This window comes from Aegilops tauschii, chromosome 7 (assembly GCF_002575655.3).
Source record: "Aegilops tauschii subsp. strangulata cultivar AL8/78 chromosome 7, Aet v6.0, whole genome shotgun sequence".
NCBI classification, from domain to species: domain Eukaryota; kingdom Viridiplantae; phylum Streptophyta; class Magnoliopsida; order Poales; family Poaceae; genus Aegilops; species Aegilops tauschii.
In genome coordinates this window covers 22,122,052-22,141,330 of record NC_053041.3, presented here as the reverse complement: position 1 = coordinate 22,141,330, position 19,279 = coordinate 22,122,052, and the positions used below count along the sequence as shown (strand labels likewise).

Genomic DNA, 19,279 nt, shown 5'->3' with positions numbered 1-19,279 from the left:
TCGAGCCAAACCCTATCCCCACTCCCGTCCTCATCTCAAACAGGAACCATGGCGGCGGCCGACCAACGACCAACCATGGCGACGGCCTTGAGCTGCCACTCCGGCGACTGACCTTCCTCGCCACTCCCTCCCAGCGACGGGGTATTCCACCAGGTGACGCAGCTCCCGGACGTTTCCTCTCGGCTGCTCCCTCCTGGCCACTTCCTCTGCTGACGGCGACGACCGCATCCACAAGGCGACGGAGCACCCCACGGCGACGGTGTCCACCAGGCGACCATGAGCCAGCAAATCCCGTCAGCAGGTAAGCTCATCTATCCTCTGTTATCTCTTCTTGTGGATGCTTGTACTACTACAGGAAAATGGTGAATAGCTGAATGCTCAAGATTCGCAATAAAAATGAATCTGCTGAAGTTTTCAGTTATATACAGAATACAGATACATTGAAAGTTTATTTGCTACTGATGTACATTTTTCTATCACGTACTTTGGATTGCCTTAATCTGCCTAAACAATAACTAATTTTATTTTGTTCACTTCTTTTTCCATAGATGTTGGTGGCTCAACCACTGCCTCAGTAGCAGCACCTTCACTCCCTCAAGTTGTTGATTCGGATGACCCTGCGTGGAAGTATTGCACTCTTCCAGATGTGAACAAGAAGCATTGGCAGCGATGCAACTATTGTGGCAAGATATGCACAGCTGGCATTACAAGGATAAAGTTTCACCTTTCACAAATAACGAATTGTGGTGTCTTACCATGCAAGAAGGTTCCTAGTGATGTCAGGCTGGAGATGATAGCTTTGCTTCTGAAGAGTGTTGAGCTGAAGGAAAAAAAGGTCGAGGGATTGGAGGCGCTCAGATCTAGTGTTGACTTAGATCACTCCGATGGAAAACAAGAAACTGATGAAGAAGATGGCAATCAGGTTGTGATTTTGAGGTCAAAACCAGGCACAAGCAGCTCAATGGGTGGCCCTATGGACAAATTCTGCAAGCCTGGTATAGAAGAAACTGTCAAGAGGAAGCAAAAAAGAAATTGTGAATCCGAAAAGGTTCAGTCGAAGGTGTCAACTCAGCAAAGACAACAGAGGAGGGATAGAGCTTGTGGATATATATGTCAATTTTTCTATGAAGCTAGCATCCCACATAACACTGTCACACTTCCTAGCTTTGCATGTATGCTTCAGGCCATTGGAGATGTTGGCACAAACTTCGATGGGCCTACGGCATATGAGATGAGTGGACCATTCTTGCAGAAAAGGAAGAAGAAGGTGTTAGATTCATTCAAACCACATAAGCAAGCATGGGAGCACACAGGTTGTACCGTAATGACAGATGCATGGACAGATAAAAAGGGCAGGGGAGTAATGAACCTAGTTGTGCATAGTTCTCAAGGAGTCATATTCTTGAATTCAGTTGATTGTTCATCTGTCCAAAAAAATGGCAAATACATCTTTGACCTCGTTGATAATTTCATTGAAGATATAGGGGCAGACAAAGTCGTTCAAGTGGTGACCGACAATGCTAGTGTCAATGTAGCAGCAGCAAGTCTAATGAAAGCAAAGCGACCTTCCATTTTTTGGAATGGATGTGCAACCCATTGTATTGATCTCATGTTGGAGGACATAGGGAAGCTTGGATCGGTTGACAAAATAATTGCCCAAGCAAGACAAGTAACGGTGTTCTTGACATGTAGCTCCTCAGCTTGTGAGAGAAATTGGTCAGCATTTGAACAAGTAAGAAAGACAATTACAAGTTCACAAGTACAAAATATAGTTCCTTGCACTTCTCAAATTGAGGCCATGTGTTCCATACTTGATTTTGTTCACTTACACAGGTTCATACAAAGAAACGCAGCAGGCTACTCCATGATAGGATGAGTGATCTTGTATTTATCAAGTTCAACTCTAGGATGAAGCATAAGAGAGAGAACAAGAGTAGAGACCCAATAGAGAAGACAATCGTTGATGTTCTTGAGGACGAGGATAACGAGTTCATCACCGGCATTGTTGGAAATGATAATGTTGTTGAACATGTTGGTGATGAAGATCAAACTCAACAAGAGAGAGCTTCAACATCACAAGAACAAGGGAAAAAGAAGAAGAGGCCTACTGCGCCCCCTAGAAAGAAGAGGAAGAAGAGCTTGCAATCTCTCCTTAATAGTGTCGATGAGGAAGCTATACTTTCTGCCTCTTCCAATTCTTCTTCGTCGGAATCAGAAGATGAGTCTCCCTCGGCCCTTGCTGACTCGGATTAATTGCATGGTTGGGTGTACCACTTTTGTTGTTTCAAAGTGTGCTGGTGGTATGTCGTTATGTTGCTATGTCAAGTTAGTTGGCTGAACTTATAAACCGGACCATCTCATGTTGTTGATGTACCACTTTTGTTATTCAGAGTGTGCTGGTGGTATGTTGCTAGTTGCTATGCCAAACTTTGCTCTGTTATGTAATGAATTGAACCATCTCCTGATATATGTCCTTATTATGTATTGTACTCTATGGGGTTGTTCTTTGCATTATGACTATGAGTTTAGGACTTGCTGCTATAGTTTATGAACTGCACTATGTTATGTGGCTGTTTGCATGAGTATGGTAGGAACTACATAATACAGTATCATTTTTCTATTAACTTGGCTGTATGCTAGTTGATATATGTCCATTTTCAAGTATATATATGTCAAGTTGATGACTGATTCTATGTTTATTTTTTTCATTTTTTATTGATTTATACTGAAACGCTAAATGGGGCTTAGCACGCTATAGCTGCGCTATAGCGTTTCATAGCTTTTGGTCAGGCCGACGCTAAGAGGCTTAGCGCGCTATCTAAAACTTTGCTATATATACACTTACTTAAGAAAATGCTTAGCTAGTAACGTAGAATGAAGCTGGGCGTAGGCAGATGCACCAGCACAAATGAAGAAGGAAACTGTGCACCCACCTACTCTCCCTTGTTTGCAATAGAAACCTCCACTAGCACGAACTGGCGCTTCTCTTGTTTCCGTTGTGTTGCAATGCAATGCAACAGAAACTTGCGAGATCTCGGAGGGTTGGGTGCTTGCTTGCTTACTTGCACCGTGCAGTTAACACTTGTCCCAAGTAGCAGCAAGGCCGGTACGGTGCATCCACTGAAACTCTTGCATATGCATGCGCTCTACGCTATATATATGCACTACACGATCTGAGTAGCCTATCGCTAGCCTATCTCTCTCTCTCTCTCTCTCTCTCTCTCTCTCTCTCTCTCTCTCTCTCTCTCTCTCTCATACATCGTTCTTCGAACCAGGTAAGCTAGCTAGGAGACGATCGATCGAGATCCATCACGTACTACTACGCTGAGATGGCGTTGCTTTTCCTGTTGCTGGCCGTGCCCACCAGTCCCGGTGCAGCCTTCGACGTTGACCCGTTGAAGCCCGGGCAGTAAGTAGTAGCTCCTCCTCCTACTCCTTGCAATTGGTTGGGTTCGGTTCGGTTCTTCTAGTACGTACGTGCTTTTCTTCTTCCTCATCGATCCATGTTGCTGATGGATGCATATTTTTGTTGATTGGCAGGCTTGGCAGTACCCGAATGACCACAAGGTGGTCAATGTCAGAGAGGCCAACTCCATCTCAAGCTACAAGGCCATGATTTCGGAGGTGCACAGCTTCGGCGTCCGGACCAGCAAGTACACGGAGAAGGGCTTGCCGATCCTCGCCAGGCAAACCAGCACCCCGAAGCCGGACCGGTGGCTGATGCTGGAGCTCCGCGGAGACGGCCATGACGAGATCATGCTCGCCATACGAAATGACAACCTCTACATCGAGGCCTTCGCCAACAGCTCCGGGAAGTGGCACACCTTCGCCAACATCCGCAACCTCATCCCACGGGCCACCATCCTCCCCTTCAAGGACAGCTACAGGGGGCTGGTGAACGGGCACGCCAACCTCGGGACGCTGGAGCTCGGCAAGGAGACCACGCTCCGGGCGCTCCACGAGTTGGCCGTGTACAAGCAGTCAGTTGGCGCCGACACCAGCTGCGTCTCCCGCGCCCTGGCCATAATGGCTGTCACCTTCTGCGAAGCAACGCGCCTCAGGCCAATCCAAGACTACATCCTGCCCAAATGGCTCTCCGGTGGCGCCACGATCCAGAAACCCTTGTATGTGGTGAGATGGTCCGACATGTCCTGCGCCGTCCTTGTTGCGCGCCAGAAAAAGGGACGCTACAACGGGCCTGAGGCTGTCAAGCTCAAGGACGAGTTGGGCATGACAAGCCTGAATGAGGTCGTCGGTGCCCTCTCTCTCATCCTCTGGCCCAAGGACAACTCCTGCGACTCAGGCCCCATCACCTGGCCTAGGGCATGAGGCATCTCAGTGCATGCAAGAATAATTAATAATTAAACTAGCTACTCATGCATGCATGCCCTGTCAATGCCTCCATGGTTATAGTATCAATTTATGTAAGAATAAATTGTTGAGTTGCCACTCAAACTCGCTCCATGAAATGTACGTACGTACGTGCGTGTTCCTCCATGATATGTATGCAGCGCCTCATCATGTACTACATCTATCCCTTGATATATATGTATTATATTTCCAGTCTTGAATCTTTAGCTGCCCCCCCCCCCCCCCCCCCCCCCCCACCCACCTCTCGTGTTTGTTTCTTTTCTCCATGTACAGCAACATCCTTTCTAGTTATGCATATGCATGCATGTCCTGAAATGCATGCTACAGAGAAGCACACTAGCTAGCTAATCACGTCGTCAGTCCACAGATCCATCCGCAGCACAACCACCCACTTCCAAGGTCCTTTTCCTTTTCCTTTTTTTGAAACTGAATCCAGCTGCATGCACACAAATTAATGAGAAGGCACCATAAGATTACTTGACAACCAGAAGGGATGCAGATGGTGAAACAGCAACGGAATTAGTTAATATAGCGAGGAATTTACCTGATCGAAAGCAACTTACCAGCTGGTTATTTCAAACTTCACCTTTCTAGTGCAAACTACCAAGTAGTAGTAGCTAGGCAAACGGGGCAAAATGAGATGACAAGAGCACATATTCTCGCTCAAATGTGCAACCCGCAGAAAGGAAATCAAATGGCTGAACTTGGAGGAGTGCACCTTTCTAAGCCAGCCACACATTACCAAATAACACATGAGCAAGTTTACAATAAAGTCCCCCGCAGGCCATTTTTTAGCTCCGGCGTCAAAAAATCGGCCCAGGAGCTTGTTTTTCGCCAGTTTGGGCCGAAACTGGTGCCGGCGGACCAAGTCCGAACCCGGCGCGCTGAGGGGTGCCCGGGGGCGCCGTGGCAATCGATTTTGGCGCGAACGAACAGCGGGCCTGCCGAGTCAGCGACCCCCTCCTTGTCGTCCTCACAACGCCTCGGTTTCCCGCAGGGAATCAATGCCAAGGCTGCCGCCGATCAGCCTTCCGCGGGGATTCCTCACGGGCGGTGCAGCGCGGCGACGCGCCCCCTCCAGGCACACGTACACACGACGCCCCCCCCCCCCCCCGGCCGCTATATAAAGCAGTGCCTCCCTCGCCGGTGGCCGCACCCGCCCGCAGCCCCCCTCTCTTCCCATGCACAGCCGCCGACAAGCCCTTCCTCTCTCTCCCTTCTCTCCCCGTGCCCAGCCGCGATGATGGGCGAGAGGTTCCCCGGCGATGGGGCGGCGGCCAATGGCTTCGGCCGCCGCTCGCTGCACGAGTGGGAAGCCCACCTCCTGCATGAAGCGAACATCCCGGCGCCTCCCGACATGCGCATGCCGGGGCGGTGGAGGCTCAGCGCGGGGGGCGTCCCCGTCCCCCTACTGCCCGACGTCACGCGCCCCGACTACTTCAACGGCGAGGTCGAGCGCGTGCGGGCATCGCTGACGAAGGAGCAGCGGGCCCGCCCGGAGTACGCCGTCGGCAACCACCAGGCGTTGGCGGCGTACTTCAAACGCCGGCAGGAGAAGCGGCTGGCCTCCACCAACAACGCGCCGGTCGTGCGGGGGACGAAGAACAGCGATGGCCGCCGCCTATGGTGGGGTGCCCCCGGCCGCACGCTCCACGCCGTCCTCCAGTACCTCAAGGGCGGCAACAAGCCGCCGATGGCGTACCCTGTCGCCCCGGTCCCGCGCTGGAGCGGCGGCCAATGGATGCCGACGAGGACCGGCTCCTCTTCTTCTTCCTCCCGCTCCTCCGCCCACTCCTCCGGGTCGCCGGCGCTGTTCAGCGTCAAAGCCGAGCCCGCGGAGACGCCGCTCGGCCGGCGCACCTGCAGCGCCGGCATCGTCATCAACGAGGGCGGGTGCGCCTCCTCCTCCTCGGCTCCTCCCCGCATCGTCAAGCCGAAGACGGAGCCGGGGCTCGCCGGCGTGAAGACGGAGCCAGGGCTCTAGGACGCGGCGGCCTTTGAAGTGGGCGCGTGAAGACTGGGCGCGGACGGAGCTGGAGCGCCAGCGCCGCGCCCTAGAGCAGATCGCTGCTCGGCGCCGTGGACGCGACGAGGGAGGTGTCGTCGTTATCGACGACGACAGCGACGATGACGCGCCGCCACCGGTCCGCCAGGGCGACCCCGGCCAGGGTTCCAGCAGGGGCGGCCGCGTGAAGGAGGAGAAGGACGACGACAACGGCGGCGACGGTGGCGACGGCAGCGACTTCGCCGCGCTCAACGCGTTCTTCGGCCTGTAGTGGCGACCTTTATTTTTTCTAAGTATTTTAAGTGTTCTATGTAAAAAAACTACTTAAGTCGCCGAAGTTAATGTCCTGTTTTGCCGAATATTTGTCCCATTCGCCGAATTTTAGCAGAATTTATGTTCAATTTTTTTTAAGAATAGCGTCTGGGGCGACCGTAGGGGCAGCGGCTGGGTACCCGATCGCCTCCATGCTGATTTTTTTGCGCCGGTTCGCCCCAGCAGCGATTTTTGGAGCCCCATGGGAGGCCAACGGCTGGAGATGCTCTAAGGAGTCCGGACTAGTGCAGAATCATGCTATTAAGTTCTCCTATCCCACACATTCCGCAAAAACTTTGTGCGATGTATGGATCGGTTCAAAAAAGAGCTTGTGTGATATCAAATATCACACACGGTTAGAAAAAGCAATCATGTGTGATGACTTACACATGACTTTTGCAAAAGAGAAAAGCTTGCGATGCGCATCGCATACAGTTATAAAAATACAAGTGTGTGATGCCTTACACACAGGTTTATTTAAAACAAAAAGCGCAATGTAGCCTACCGTTGCACACATATTTTTAAAATATAATCCTACGCAATGCCTCTCACACGATCCAAACCATCCATCTCTTGACACCACGACAACAATAAGAAAGATTCTCCAGCAGCGAACTCTTCAAAAAGGGAATGATGCTCAAGTGTCGCCATATTGTTGGATCCAACCACCAAAGTCCAGATGAAATCCAAGCAACGCCTTCATCGCTTTGTGCGATGATGATTCGACGATGGAGAAAGTTCACCGGTACTGGCAAAATCCCATTTTAGGACACTTCTCCAGTCCCACGTTGTCTTCTTTCACCGTAGTCTTTGCATGTTCTGGAAGAATCGAAGGACAAAACATACGCATCATTTCCGTCTAAACTGAAGACCTCCGGCCAATTATTGCCACTGCCTACAGCGCAAGACCACGGGGTCACCCGCTCGCGTTAGCGATGGACCGCCACATTCATTCATAGAAATCCATTGTTGCTGCCCATGTATCTTTGAACGGGGTTGTGGCTATCGTCACCTTGCCACCAGAGACTGTTGGACCGTCCAAAAATGCCATCACCGCTGCTGCAAGGCCATACCATTTCCCTCAAGCCGCCCATAGATCATATCTCATCATTGAAGGCTACATGAGCATAAAGAACTATCGCCGCCCCGGGTAGACCGATGATGGTGGCAAGGGAGTAGAGTGAGTGGAGGAGGCCCAAGACCAAGCGCCGCAATAGGGATCATCACCGGTCGTGTCACCGGACGAGCTGTGGGACTAGCACCATTCAGCGCCGCCTGCCCAAGCTCCACCCCGTCACCCAAGATGAGGTCCACATGCACATCGCCTCAAGGATGCGAGTGGAAGGCTGAGAGGCCGCATTGCTGGCAGCCGAGGAGAGAAACCATCGAATGACCATCTCCATGGCCTCATGCGTCTGAACCCACCCTCTGCCGCCGCAATGATCTGACGCCAACCATATCACTGCCATCCACCATGCGGACTTCACCCGATGACTTCCTCCAGTAACGACGAGGGGGAGTGGCGAGGGAGAGGTGCTGACAGTTAGGGTTTGGGGATGCCTCCGGAATGTCCCAACGTGGACCACGCATGGCCTGGCCTGCCTAATTATTTTCTTCTTAGTGCTAAAATTTTAATAAATGCGGGCATTTATTTCCTTCTTTGTCTATTTGTTGACAATGATGGGTTGCTCTTGTTTTTATTTTATGTATTCATTTTACTGTTTGGTTTTTTGTTTCCCTTTTAGATTTTCTTTGTTTGTTCAATTTGTTTCTTTTTTTTCTTTTTCTTCCTTTTCGCTAGTGTTCTGTTTCTCTTCTGGGTTTCTATATTTTTTATTAGTTTTTGCTCCTATATATATTATATATTATATATCTAGACCTACACAAAAACAAGGTGATATTCTTGGTTTCATCCCGTAGAAGCAGGACTCGAACTCATAATGCAACAAATCATTCTAAACACGGTGACCGGCTGAGCTAGCAAAGTCTTGCTGAAAATACTGCAGTTTTGTTCTATTTATATAGACATTATCGTTCATTATACTTTTTTGTCGTACGGATGGCTGAGCGAACTCGAACTAGCGCCCTTGAGGAAAACTGGATCCAAAAAAAAAAAACTAAGTGCAATACGTGAAAAACTACAAGTGCATTTTATTTATACACTATTTTTTGCAGTTGGCACGTGAGGGCGCCTCACCCCTGCCTGGGCCTCAGCCCATCAAAGGCAAAATAAAAGAGGAGTTGACAGTTCCATTTAACTAGGATAGTATTTCATTTCTTCCCTCCGTGCATGACGTTTGCTCGCCGGGCATTGAAATTATTACTATTTGAGTTGTGAAACATGCAAGGCTCCTATGAAAATAATTCTTGACCATCGCATCTAAGAAAGCTGTATCCACTGACAAATCATGACGCGTGGATGCATGCATGTGCCAAGGTACACCGCCCACTTGCTCTTATTCCCCATCTGATCTAGGTACAACATCTCTTAGAAAGAAGAAATCATCTAGGTACATCGAGGGCACGAGGACATTCTCGATCTGCTGCAAGAGTTCCCCGGCCTTCATCGCATGGGGCATGAAAAGGCGGGGTCTCTTGCTCGCGAGACCTCTCTTGTTGGGCGGCCGGAATGTCGGATTTGAATTTGCCTGGAGGTTGTGGTTTGTGAGGGTGGAGAGGGGAGACGAGCAGCAGGGGTAGATTGAAGCATGAAGCACGTCCCGCGAGGAATCTCTGGAACGCCCGGCTGGCCGGCATCCATCATATCCAGTCGGGCTCCTCAAATGCTGACTGGCCACAAAATCATGGCCCAGCCGACCTTCTCAAACCAGGCATGTACGACTGGGTTGGCCGGCACCCATCATATCTAGGTTATATCTGGGTGGATATGAGGAAGGCCGGGGCGCGTGCTGCACCGGCGCGCCGCCCGAGGCTCTAAATCCGGTTATTGTTAAGCCAGACGCCGGCGCACAACCCTAGCCAGTCCCATTCTCGCCGTCACCATCCAATCCGCTTGAACTCGCTGCCCGCGGGTAGTGGCGGATCACCGGGATGTACTTCATGCTCACCGTACCGCGGAGCGGTGGTTGGAGCTCCATCCGCTCGGAGACGGAGGTGGAGGCATGTGTGGAGCTGTCTCCTTTGTTCCTCGGAGCTATCTATGGTAGTGGAGGTAGAGGCGGTGTCGGCGTCCCAACCTTGTTTCACGGCTGCCTGAGGCTGGCCATAGTGGTGGTAACTTAGCCGGTATCATGCACTCGGGAATAGCAAACATGTTGATGTGTCAGAGAATTAAAGAAAAGAGAGGGGGTTAGAGTAACATAGGTAGATATTGTATCATGTTAAATGCTATGCTATTTTGTGTCATGCATGACAATAAATATGATCATCTATGATACTTTTTTTAGAATCAATTATACCGGTGGTGCTATAACTTGGCGTAAACGGTCACTTTAGTGCTAGAACTTGTGGTGTACATTAAAATGGTGCAAAAACTTAGATTAAACGCACAAATATGGTGCAAATCTCATTTGTATACGCCGGCGAAGCTGACGAGGCATGACCGCATGGCGTAGGGCCCGCTGTCAGTGACCATATGGTGCAGATTGGGCGTGTGTTTTCTTTTTCCAAAAAACCTCAATTTTTTTATTTTTCGTTTTTTCTCAGGTAAAGGCCCCTGTCAAGTGTACCTAGAAATTATATGTGTGGCATCAGGTGGTCCCACCTGTCAGCCAAACATCACAAATTTTATTAATATTAGAAAGAAAAATAGAAGCCAGGCAAGGATTCGAACCGGTGACCTATTGTCAACCGAGAGCGTGGCTAGGAAACACACCAATTAACAACTGATGTTCTATAAGCATAATCAGTCTTTGTATCTTCGCCAAATAACGTAAAATAAGAATTTTCATTCAAATAAAAAAGATACTGCCATGGGATTTCGTACCAGCGACCTGACAATTACCACGAGGAGGACCTAGCAAATATACAACAAATGCCATTTCATGCCTTAATATAGGATTGTTAACCTTTATGTCTACAACAGTACCCCCGCTCACCCGCAAAAAAAAGACAGTACGTCCGCTGGCCTAAACAGACTGCAGTTAGTGCGGTTCATTTTAAACATGTTAGTTTTTCTTTTCTTTTCTTATTTTTAGCCTGAAAACTGTAAACTGTAATTGTACATATAATTGTAACTACGTATTCATTTGAGAACCTGCAGTCCGAGGCATACTAGGCTAATTTTTTAACCACATATTTATATTGATTTAAAAATACATAACCTGTTTTTAGAAGACACACAAAGTTTATTAAAATGCATGAACACTTTAAAAAAATAAAAACATTAAAGCTTGCACAATTTTAGGTACACATATTTTATTAAAAAATTGTAAATTTTTTGAACTGATATAATAATTTTTTAGGTACACATATTTTGTAAATTACTTTGATATTTTATTTAATATGCAAAAACTTTGTAATTATACAATTAATTCATAATTCAATTTGATGGATTTTTAAAAATTAATAGATGAGCATTGTTTTAGTCTAATATATTTTATTTATACGTATATTATTTACAATTACAATTTACATTTCTTTACAACTTTTGAAAAGTGAAAGAAGAACATAAATTGTAGCCCAGGAGAAGGTACTGTTATAGACATAAACTGTAACAATTATATTTACACATGAGAGTACATTGTTGCAGTGGCACGCCCTCCTAATTGTTTTACTTTGGTAGCTGGCTCGAAACCCTATGGGCATAACCCTTTTTAGGATTAAAAATTCTTGAGTTATGTTAGTTCCAAGATATAAAATGTGTGTATGCTTTCTATGTCATGTTGTGGGCTACGCACCCAGTTTAGACCGAGTTCGCCGGTACGAATCCATTGGCGGCATATTTTTCATTCGAATAAATTTGTGATGTTTCAGTAACAAGTGGGACCGACTGGATGCCACACACCTGACAGGGCCTTTTCGTGAGAAAAAAACCCATGTATTTTGCAAAAAAAGCACGCCACACTTCCAGTTTTCACCATGCAGTCACTTACGGTGGGCCTTATGCCACGCTGTCATGCCTCATCAGCGTCACAGCCGTATACAGACGAGGGTTGCACCGTATTTGCAAGTTGAAGCCAAGTTTTTACACCACTTTAATGTATGCCGCAAGTTCTAGCACCAAAGTGACCGTTTACGCCAAGTTTTGGCACCACCGATGTAATTGACTCTTTTTTTGCATGGTAATATGTGTCTCATTTATATCATAAAAATTAAAGTACAAGTCACATAAAGACCGACATGACAAAACTGAAAAGACAACAGAACGTCTCTGAGCTTGACACCAACGCCCATCACCTGCCTCCGGCACCACCATAGCAGCTACCGAAAGAAAAAATGACAGATCACCTTCTCACCAGAGCAGAACGTCTATGATACTACTCCCTCCATCTGGTGAAAAGTGTACGTCTATAAAAGCGCTGCACCGACGCACCGCCCAAGGCTCCAAAATGAGGGGGTTAGAGTAGGCACTATGAAGGCAGTATTATACACTACTATTATGTGAACTAGCAAAGTGGCCCGCTCGATGCACGGGCTAGTATTTATTAACTCTAAAGAACAAACCAAACCAAATCTGATGGCATTTATGGATTTAAGACTTCTATATAAAAATAGTGGTTGAGGGATGAAAATAGAAATAGATGTATGAGAGTTGGAAAACTAACACTACTATGCTGCATAGAGAGTAAGGGTCCGCAACAAAATTATGGATATAGGTATTTAGATCTAAATTTTGTGCTTCATTTATTGAAAAAAGGTTCACCAAATTACCGTTCTTGCTATAGTTAGCTTCTCACATACTTTTAATATTGATGAATTTCGTATCACATTAGATATTTGTTAACAATTTAAGTTTTTGATCTTATGGGTTGTTTGGTTATTTTCCTATTTTGTTTTTGCAATATAAATTTAAAATCTAGAGGAAGATGTAGTCAAAACAAATCTTGATTAGTTTTTTGTTAATATTCCTCATATATTAGTAATGTATTACTTATGCTAGTTTTTTGTTAATATTCCTCATACATTAGTACTGTATTACTTATATGCTGCACATATTTAAAACAATTCCCCGGGTAACGCCGCCACTAACCACCATGCCCGCGAAGAGAGACATCTCGCCGCCCGCAAGCACCTCTCGGACCGGAGCAACAACATTGCATGCCTCTGGTCCACCTGAGCACGAGCCTAAGTCAAACCGAGGAGAGGAAGGATGGCCACCACCACCTAACGCCGCCTATCGGAGCACAGCCACCGGCGCCGCCCTCGCACATGCCCGCACCACCCTGCGATCCTACCATGGATCCATCGATCCCAAACTGGGCAGAGCCCCATCCAGGCGCCGCCAACACAGACCAGAGCGCACGACGAACCCCAGCTAGCCTTCCACGCCACCAACAGCCCACCCCGCCTCTGTTAGAGTTAAGCACGAATCCAAGATTGCACGGCACGTGCATGTGTGTCCTAGTTTGGTCAGTATTGCAAACCGAGTAGGATTAGCAGTACTACAGCGAGTAGGATTAGCAGTAGGCTACGCTTAGCATATATATATATGTGCGTCTACCCCCAGCCCTTGTAACACACAACGAAAATAGCAATAAAGAGAAAAGAGCCAGGAGCGACAATTCCCTGTAGCTATCACCAAAAGATTTTTCCTCTGTCCAGTTTCGTCGCTAGTTTACATCGGGAGTCGCCGGCTACACACACGTACGAGCCAGCTCGGTTTTGTTTGTACGTACGTCCGCGGCGAGACGTGCACGTACTGGCAGAATCGATCAAGCTGCTTGCTAGCTTGTCTAGCTAGCTTTGCACATCGTTGTGTAGCTCCTGGGCAATTTGGTCTAGCGATCAAAAGCCAACAGCCTCCACCTTGAATGCCGCCGCAACACGCCACTCCTGCAGCTCCCGTCGGGCGACTACGCCGTCACGCACATCCTGTACGCCATGGGCCATAGGAGTCCCGGTAAGAAACAACGGGGCCGATAGCCAGGACACCGTTGAATTGTCTCAAACTTTGACCTCCATTACAAGAAGATATCTGCATAGCATGTCTCGACCACAAGTTTGGTAGGATTAGTAGCGTACAGGCCTTTGCAAGTTGCAAGGATAAATCAAACTCTGAAACTGACATGTGCAAGTTTTTAGCCAGCTTCGTTCCAGTTCAGTCATTGTCACGCATACTTTTACTCGTTCCAGCAGTCTTTGAATAGATGCTCGAAACTTCCTCACGCGTCCACTTCAATTGGAGTTTTAGATTCCGTTGAAATTAATCAGGAAAACAGAAAGCCCTGGATATTGGATAATCGATCTTCCTTATGAGGGTTTTGGTTACCGCATGAAATTTCAAGATTTACCCCGGTTACCATGTATTTCGGAATACATAAGTACAAAACGTGAAAAATAGACAAGCCAGCAGTCGCCACTGAGCTAGAAGCTCTTTTTTGGCAAATATAAGTTCAAGTGCTATGTGTATCTATTTTGAAAGAATTTGAATTCAAAAATCAATTATAAACAGTTTTATATGGAGAATGGCCGGGGTCTTCAATCAGCTGGTAAACTGTTGAGACTTTTGTCACGTAACTGGCCCAGTAAAGTATGTTTGTTCATCTGCCACTGCTGGCCCAAGACACATCGCTGCAAACATTGGCCGACGAGGACGACACATTGTAGCCATGTGATCCACGGAAAATATAGGACGACGGCCTCGGCCGTGACAGGGTCGGCAGTGTGACTTCCTTTGACTGCAAGACGTTCATGAACCGCACGGCGGACGGCCGCGCGCTCGGGTCGGGGTGCGTGCACCAGAGCCCGACGACCAGCGCACGGTGCACCTGCCACTTCCCATCATGGCCGTCTCCGAGCTGCTCGTCTCCGTTTAGCCTTTCGTCCAATGCCTCGACGATGGCACTCTTCTCGTACAGGTCCCAAACCCACTCGAGCAGCGGGATGGACACTTTGTCAGCTGCTGCGGCTGGTAGCTCCGCGTCCATGTCCATGACCGGCCGCCGGCCGGACACAATCTCCAGCAGAACCATGCCGAAGCTGTAGATGTCGGATTGGGTGGGTGGTCGGCCGGCGTGTGCGGATGAACTCCGGGTCTATATATGTACCCTGCGGTGCCCATGACGATCTGTGTGGTCCGCGGCCCGGCTCCATGCTCCACAAGCCTCGCCAGCCCGAAATCCCCTAACTTGGTGCTGCGCGATGAGTCGAGGAGGATGTTGTTGGGTTTGATGTCGCCATGCAACACACACTGATCACACGTGTAAGGCCCCCGCGTCGTCCTCCCCAGGGCGACTCGGGCGGCGGCGCATCTCGCAAGCGCAGCGGCCGCACCCCGGCTTCCCTCCCCCCCCCCCCCCCCCCCCCCCCCGCGGCCGCCCAACAGCCTCTGCCGGGCGAAGCCCCGCGCGGATCCGGCGGCGGCGGCGGGGCTCTGGCGCGCCGGAGCGGCTCGTCTTCGAGTTGGGGGCTCGTGTGGCGGCGGCGGTGCGTCGCTCCTCCGCGTGCGCCGTTCGCTTCGGGCGCCGCGGCGGCTCGGCGGCCGGCGCGTCGTGGCGCGCGCTAGGTGCGGGGCGGCGCGGCCTGCTGGCCGGTGGCGGCGTGGAGCGCGCGGGCCGGTGGCGGCGCGGCGTTCTTCGCGGAGGAGATTGGATCTGAGGCGGCGGCCTCGCTGGTGCGGACGGCGCTCCTCCGGCGGCGGGGAGTGCTCGTCGGTGAGGTAGGCCGGATCTCCTCGGCCGCGGGCAGCGAGGTCCCGGTGGGCGCTGGTCATGGCGCGGGGAGGCCCCGGGCTCCCCTCGTCAGTTCGGAGGCGATCTGGTCCGCTCGTGATGCATGACCTCCGGTCGGCCTGGATCTCCGGCGTGCACGCGCCTGCTGACGTTGTGGCTGGTTCGGAGGTGGCGGCAGGGTGCTTGGCCGGGGGAAACCCTTGGCCGCCGGTGGCGGTCACGGCGTCGATGGCGTCCCGGACGCCATTCCCTCCTTGGTGGCGGCGCCGAGGCTAAACCTCCCTTGCCTCCCCCCTTCCCCTGCGCCCGGGTGAAAACCCTAGCCCTGGTGGTTAAGCGGCGGCGGCGCCACAGCGTCGTCACCTTCTTGAAGGCGCCGACTTGGGCATGGGGATGCTGGGCGTGCATGGCGAGCTTGCCTGGATCCTGGTGGCGGCCCGTCTGATCTACCGCGTCGCAGCTCCGGGCATATCTCGTGACTGCGGTGCTTATCTTCCGGCCGTGTCTCCGACGGCGACCTCGCCCTTCCTCACCTTGTACTTGCCGTGGTGGAGCGGTACTTCATCTCACTCATTGATGGCGGCGGAGATCGGCGGCATGGTGCTGTGGAGGCTCGGCGTCCGATGCGCGGAGATGGACTCGCGCAGGAGGAGGTAGCTGTCTGGCGTCATGGTGACGTCGATGGCAGAAGTGGCCTTCACAAGGTAGAAGACTCAATATAATCTGAAGACGGACCGGTGGAAGATGGCGGCGACGGCACAAGAGTGCGTCTGACCGGATTGTGCCCCAGACCCGGTATGTGGCTCGGCTGGGGCTTCCGGCTTATGATGTTAGGTTTAGGTGAGTGGTTTAGGTATGTGGCCCAGCTAGCATCCCTTCATCATATGGATAAGAATAGCGACATATATTGCCAAGATGGTGGATTCAGGTATATTGTTTGTAATACTTTGTAAGGTCCTCGAGAATAATTAATAAAGTGGCCGTATGCATCTCCCAGATGCAAAGGCCGGGGGCCATCCTCCTTTTCTAAAAAAAAAACTCCGTGTGGAGATAGCGTAGTGCAGATCCCAGGCCAAGTATAATTCTATATCTGTTATAATTTAACCAGATTAATAACCATATATAAAAATCTTGTATTGGCTAGTGACTGTTTAGGAATGAAACTGAGAACTTAATTTTGCTTCGTACCTCTGTGTCCAAGTGAGACAGCTGGTGTGTATATGTCGGTCAAGGCTGCCTTCCGGCACGAGTTGGTAGACGAGCAACAGCCCTCTAGGGCTATCCGACCATCCTAACAAGTGCACAAGGTTTCGGTGCCTCAGCCGGCTTATGATCTTCACTTCCGACTCAAACTCTTTCCGCCCCTGCGCTGATGATTCCGCGGAGAACATCTTTATGGCCACCGAGCCGTCTTGGTCGCCCAGGCTGCCCCGATAGACATTGCCGAAGCCCCCTCGCCCCAGTTTCTCCTCCTCCGCAAAGCCCTTGGTGGCAGCGGCGAGCTCATGGTAGCGGTACCGCCTAGGGCCCACTCCCCTCTCAAACTCAGCTTGCTCATGTTCTCTGTCATCGTTATCATCAGAATCCCATATGCGTCGCCGACATACTAGGATGCCGACGGTGCAGACCAACGCAAGAAAAGCTACTGCTGCGGAAGGCACCAGCACGGGCACTAGCCACCGTGGCGGCCGCGAATTGGTAGCTAGTACAGTGGCTTCCTCTAGAGTGGAGCTAAATGACCAAGACAATACTTGATGCAGCTCGATGCAGATACCGCTTGCTCCAGAGAAGCCAACCGCAACCTGCTGGGGCAACTCCTTCTTCATGTCCACGGACATGCTCACCGTGTACCACCGCTCGTCGCCGCTGATCTGGAGGTGGGCGACCAGAACACCCGTACGGTTGTCGTAGCTGACCTCGACAGTCACGACAGCGTTGTCGGAGCCCAGGCGCTTGGTCACGTTTGTGTAGGCCTTGGAGTTGATGGAGTCGACGTCTATGCCAACATGGTTGTTGCTGTGGTCCATGGGGCTGAAGTAGGTGTCGAACTCCACGGCGACTACACGGTCATCGCCAGTGGCGTTCAAGTTGTTGCTGTCGTTGAAGAGGGCGAGGTTCATGCCGTAGCTGTTGGGAGGGATCCTGGACGGGTAGCGCGCCAGGAAGAAAGCCATACCGTCAGCCATGCCATCGCTGCTGTTGAAGTCACACTTTTCTCCAGGGAACTTCTCATGCGTCTCATTTTGGGGCCTGATCTGGAACGTGAAGTTGGAGGAGAAGCTGGCCACCTTACCGGTGGCGTTGTCCCAGAGCGGCACCGGGCGACCATACGATGCCCGGCCGGCGCTGTACAAGTTGGCTCTGAGCTCATTCTTTGTTAGGTCGATGGCGCCAGAGCCCATGCGCGCGTCACGTTCGCACCTAAGCTCCGTGTCGCAGAGGTCGCCGGAGTTGCTGCTGGAGAAGTTGAAGTTGAAGGAGAGCGCGGTGGCCAGACCCGGAGGTGCACTGGTCAACGACAGCAAGTAGCAGAGACAAATGATGTACACTGAGACGGAGAGGAGGTGGTGAATTGCTGCCATTGTTGCTCGCTAGATGTTTGGCTTCGGTTTTAGTGGCATCACCACCACGCAAGATGTGATATATATACATCGGATAACATATATCTTTTCTCCACGATAGCTAGATAGCTTTGAATTCTCTTTTGCTTCTATATGGTTTTGCTGGTCTATTTCCTACTAGTTGAACGGGCGAGTCAACTGACGTGTTTGGTTCCACAAATTTTCCGCGTTATCCGATTATTACGCTGCAAACTGATCCCGTTAATCGTGTTTGTTTGCTTGGCCATGCAAAAGTAAAATAAAATTCGTGTTTGTTTGGCTCGGCCGTAAAAGACTACTCCACGTAAACAGATTACACCACAGGTCTCTGTTGATTCTGCCCGCCCGTGACTATAAACAGATAACACTACCGCTTAGTCCTCCAGTCCAGCGGATGTTTCATCGAGATCGAAGGACGTCGCCGGCCTATAGCCCGGGGACTGACAGCGGTGTGGCGGGGGCTTTCCCTCTCTCCTGCGCCATGGGGGCGGTGCGGAGCCCCGCGGTGTGTGATGGCACGGCCGATCTGGCCTTGATGGCGAGGCAGGCCTGCCTTGACCGGCGGCGGCGCGGTGGGCACCTCGGCCTAGGGCCGCGATGCTAGCGGGTGCGGGGGCCGGCCCTGCTTCGGGTAGCGGCCTTGGCTGCGTTCGGCGGCGGCAGCCGGGTCTGTGGTGACGGACCATCTGACCTCGGATCGGCGGTGGCGGCATATGGAGGGCCTGGTGATTGGGTCGGCGCCATGCGTGGTTTGCCCTCCGGACAGATCTGATCTGGTCGGTGCGGCCTGCTCGATGCGCGGCGGCTCAGATCTGCGGCGACCCATGTAGACGATGCTTGATGGAGATTCTTCGAGCGGATCCGGGTGAAAACCTTGTACTCGGTTTGATGCCAAGACCGGCGTTAGCAGCACTCTTTTGTGTCATTACCTTCTTGAAGGCATCACCGTGGAGAAGCTCCAGACCTATATCCGCTACCTCCGGGGGAAACCCTAGATCAGTAGATCGGATGACGGCGCCGCATTGGTGTCGTTTCCTCCTTAGGGGCGTCATTCTTGGAGGCGTACACGGGATCGAGGGACCAGTGGGCGGCTCCTTTGGTGGAGCGGTGCTTCATCCTACACATTAATAGCAGCGGATCTCGGCGGCGTGGCGCAGTGGTGACTCGGCGCCCGATGCACGGTGATGGACTCGCTCAAG

General features: G+C 50.8%; 2 protein-coding genes, 1 long non-coding RNA gene and 1 pseudogene across 3 annotated transcripts; 3 read left to right on the top strand and 1 right to left on the bottom strand.

Moving 5' to 3' along the window:
* Positions 1-847: 847 nt before the first annotated feature.
* On the top strand, positions 848-1,681 carry LOC141020588 (uncharacterized; the record flags this gene model as incomplete). Its single annotated transcript, XM_073503517.1, has 1 exon — positions 848-1,681. A coding segment is annotated over exon 1 (720 nt), but the record flags the coding sequence as incomplete, so codon positions are not given.
* Positions 1,682-2,388, top strand: LOC120968243 (uncharacterized). Its single transcript, XR_012188770.1, has 2 exons — positions 1,682-1,732; positions 1,834-2,388. It is a non-coding gene; the product is annotated as an uncharacterized lncRNA (long non-coding RNA).
* Positions 2,389-3,329: 941 nt separating this feature from the next.
* Positions 3,330-4,329, top strand: LOC109772121 (60 kDa jasmonate-induced protein-like). The gene is made up of 2 exons (XM_073505017.1): positions 3,330-3,386; positions 3,541-4,329. Exons 1-2 carry the CDS (start codon positions 3,330-3,332, stop codon positions 4,327-4,329), a joined length of 846 nt encoding a protein of 281 aa, XP_073361118.1.
* Positions 4,330-14,284: 9,955 nt separating this feature from the next.
* Positions 14,285-18,062, bottom strand: LOC109772123 (L-type lectin-domain containing receptor kinase IX.1-like; annotated as a pseudogene).
* Between the last annotated feature and the right edge of the window lie 1,217 nt (positions 18,063-19,279).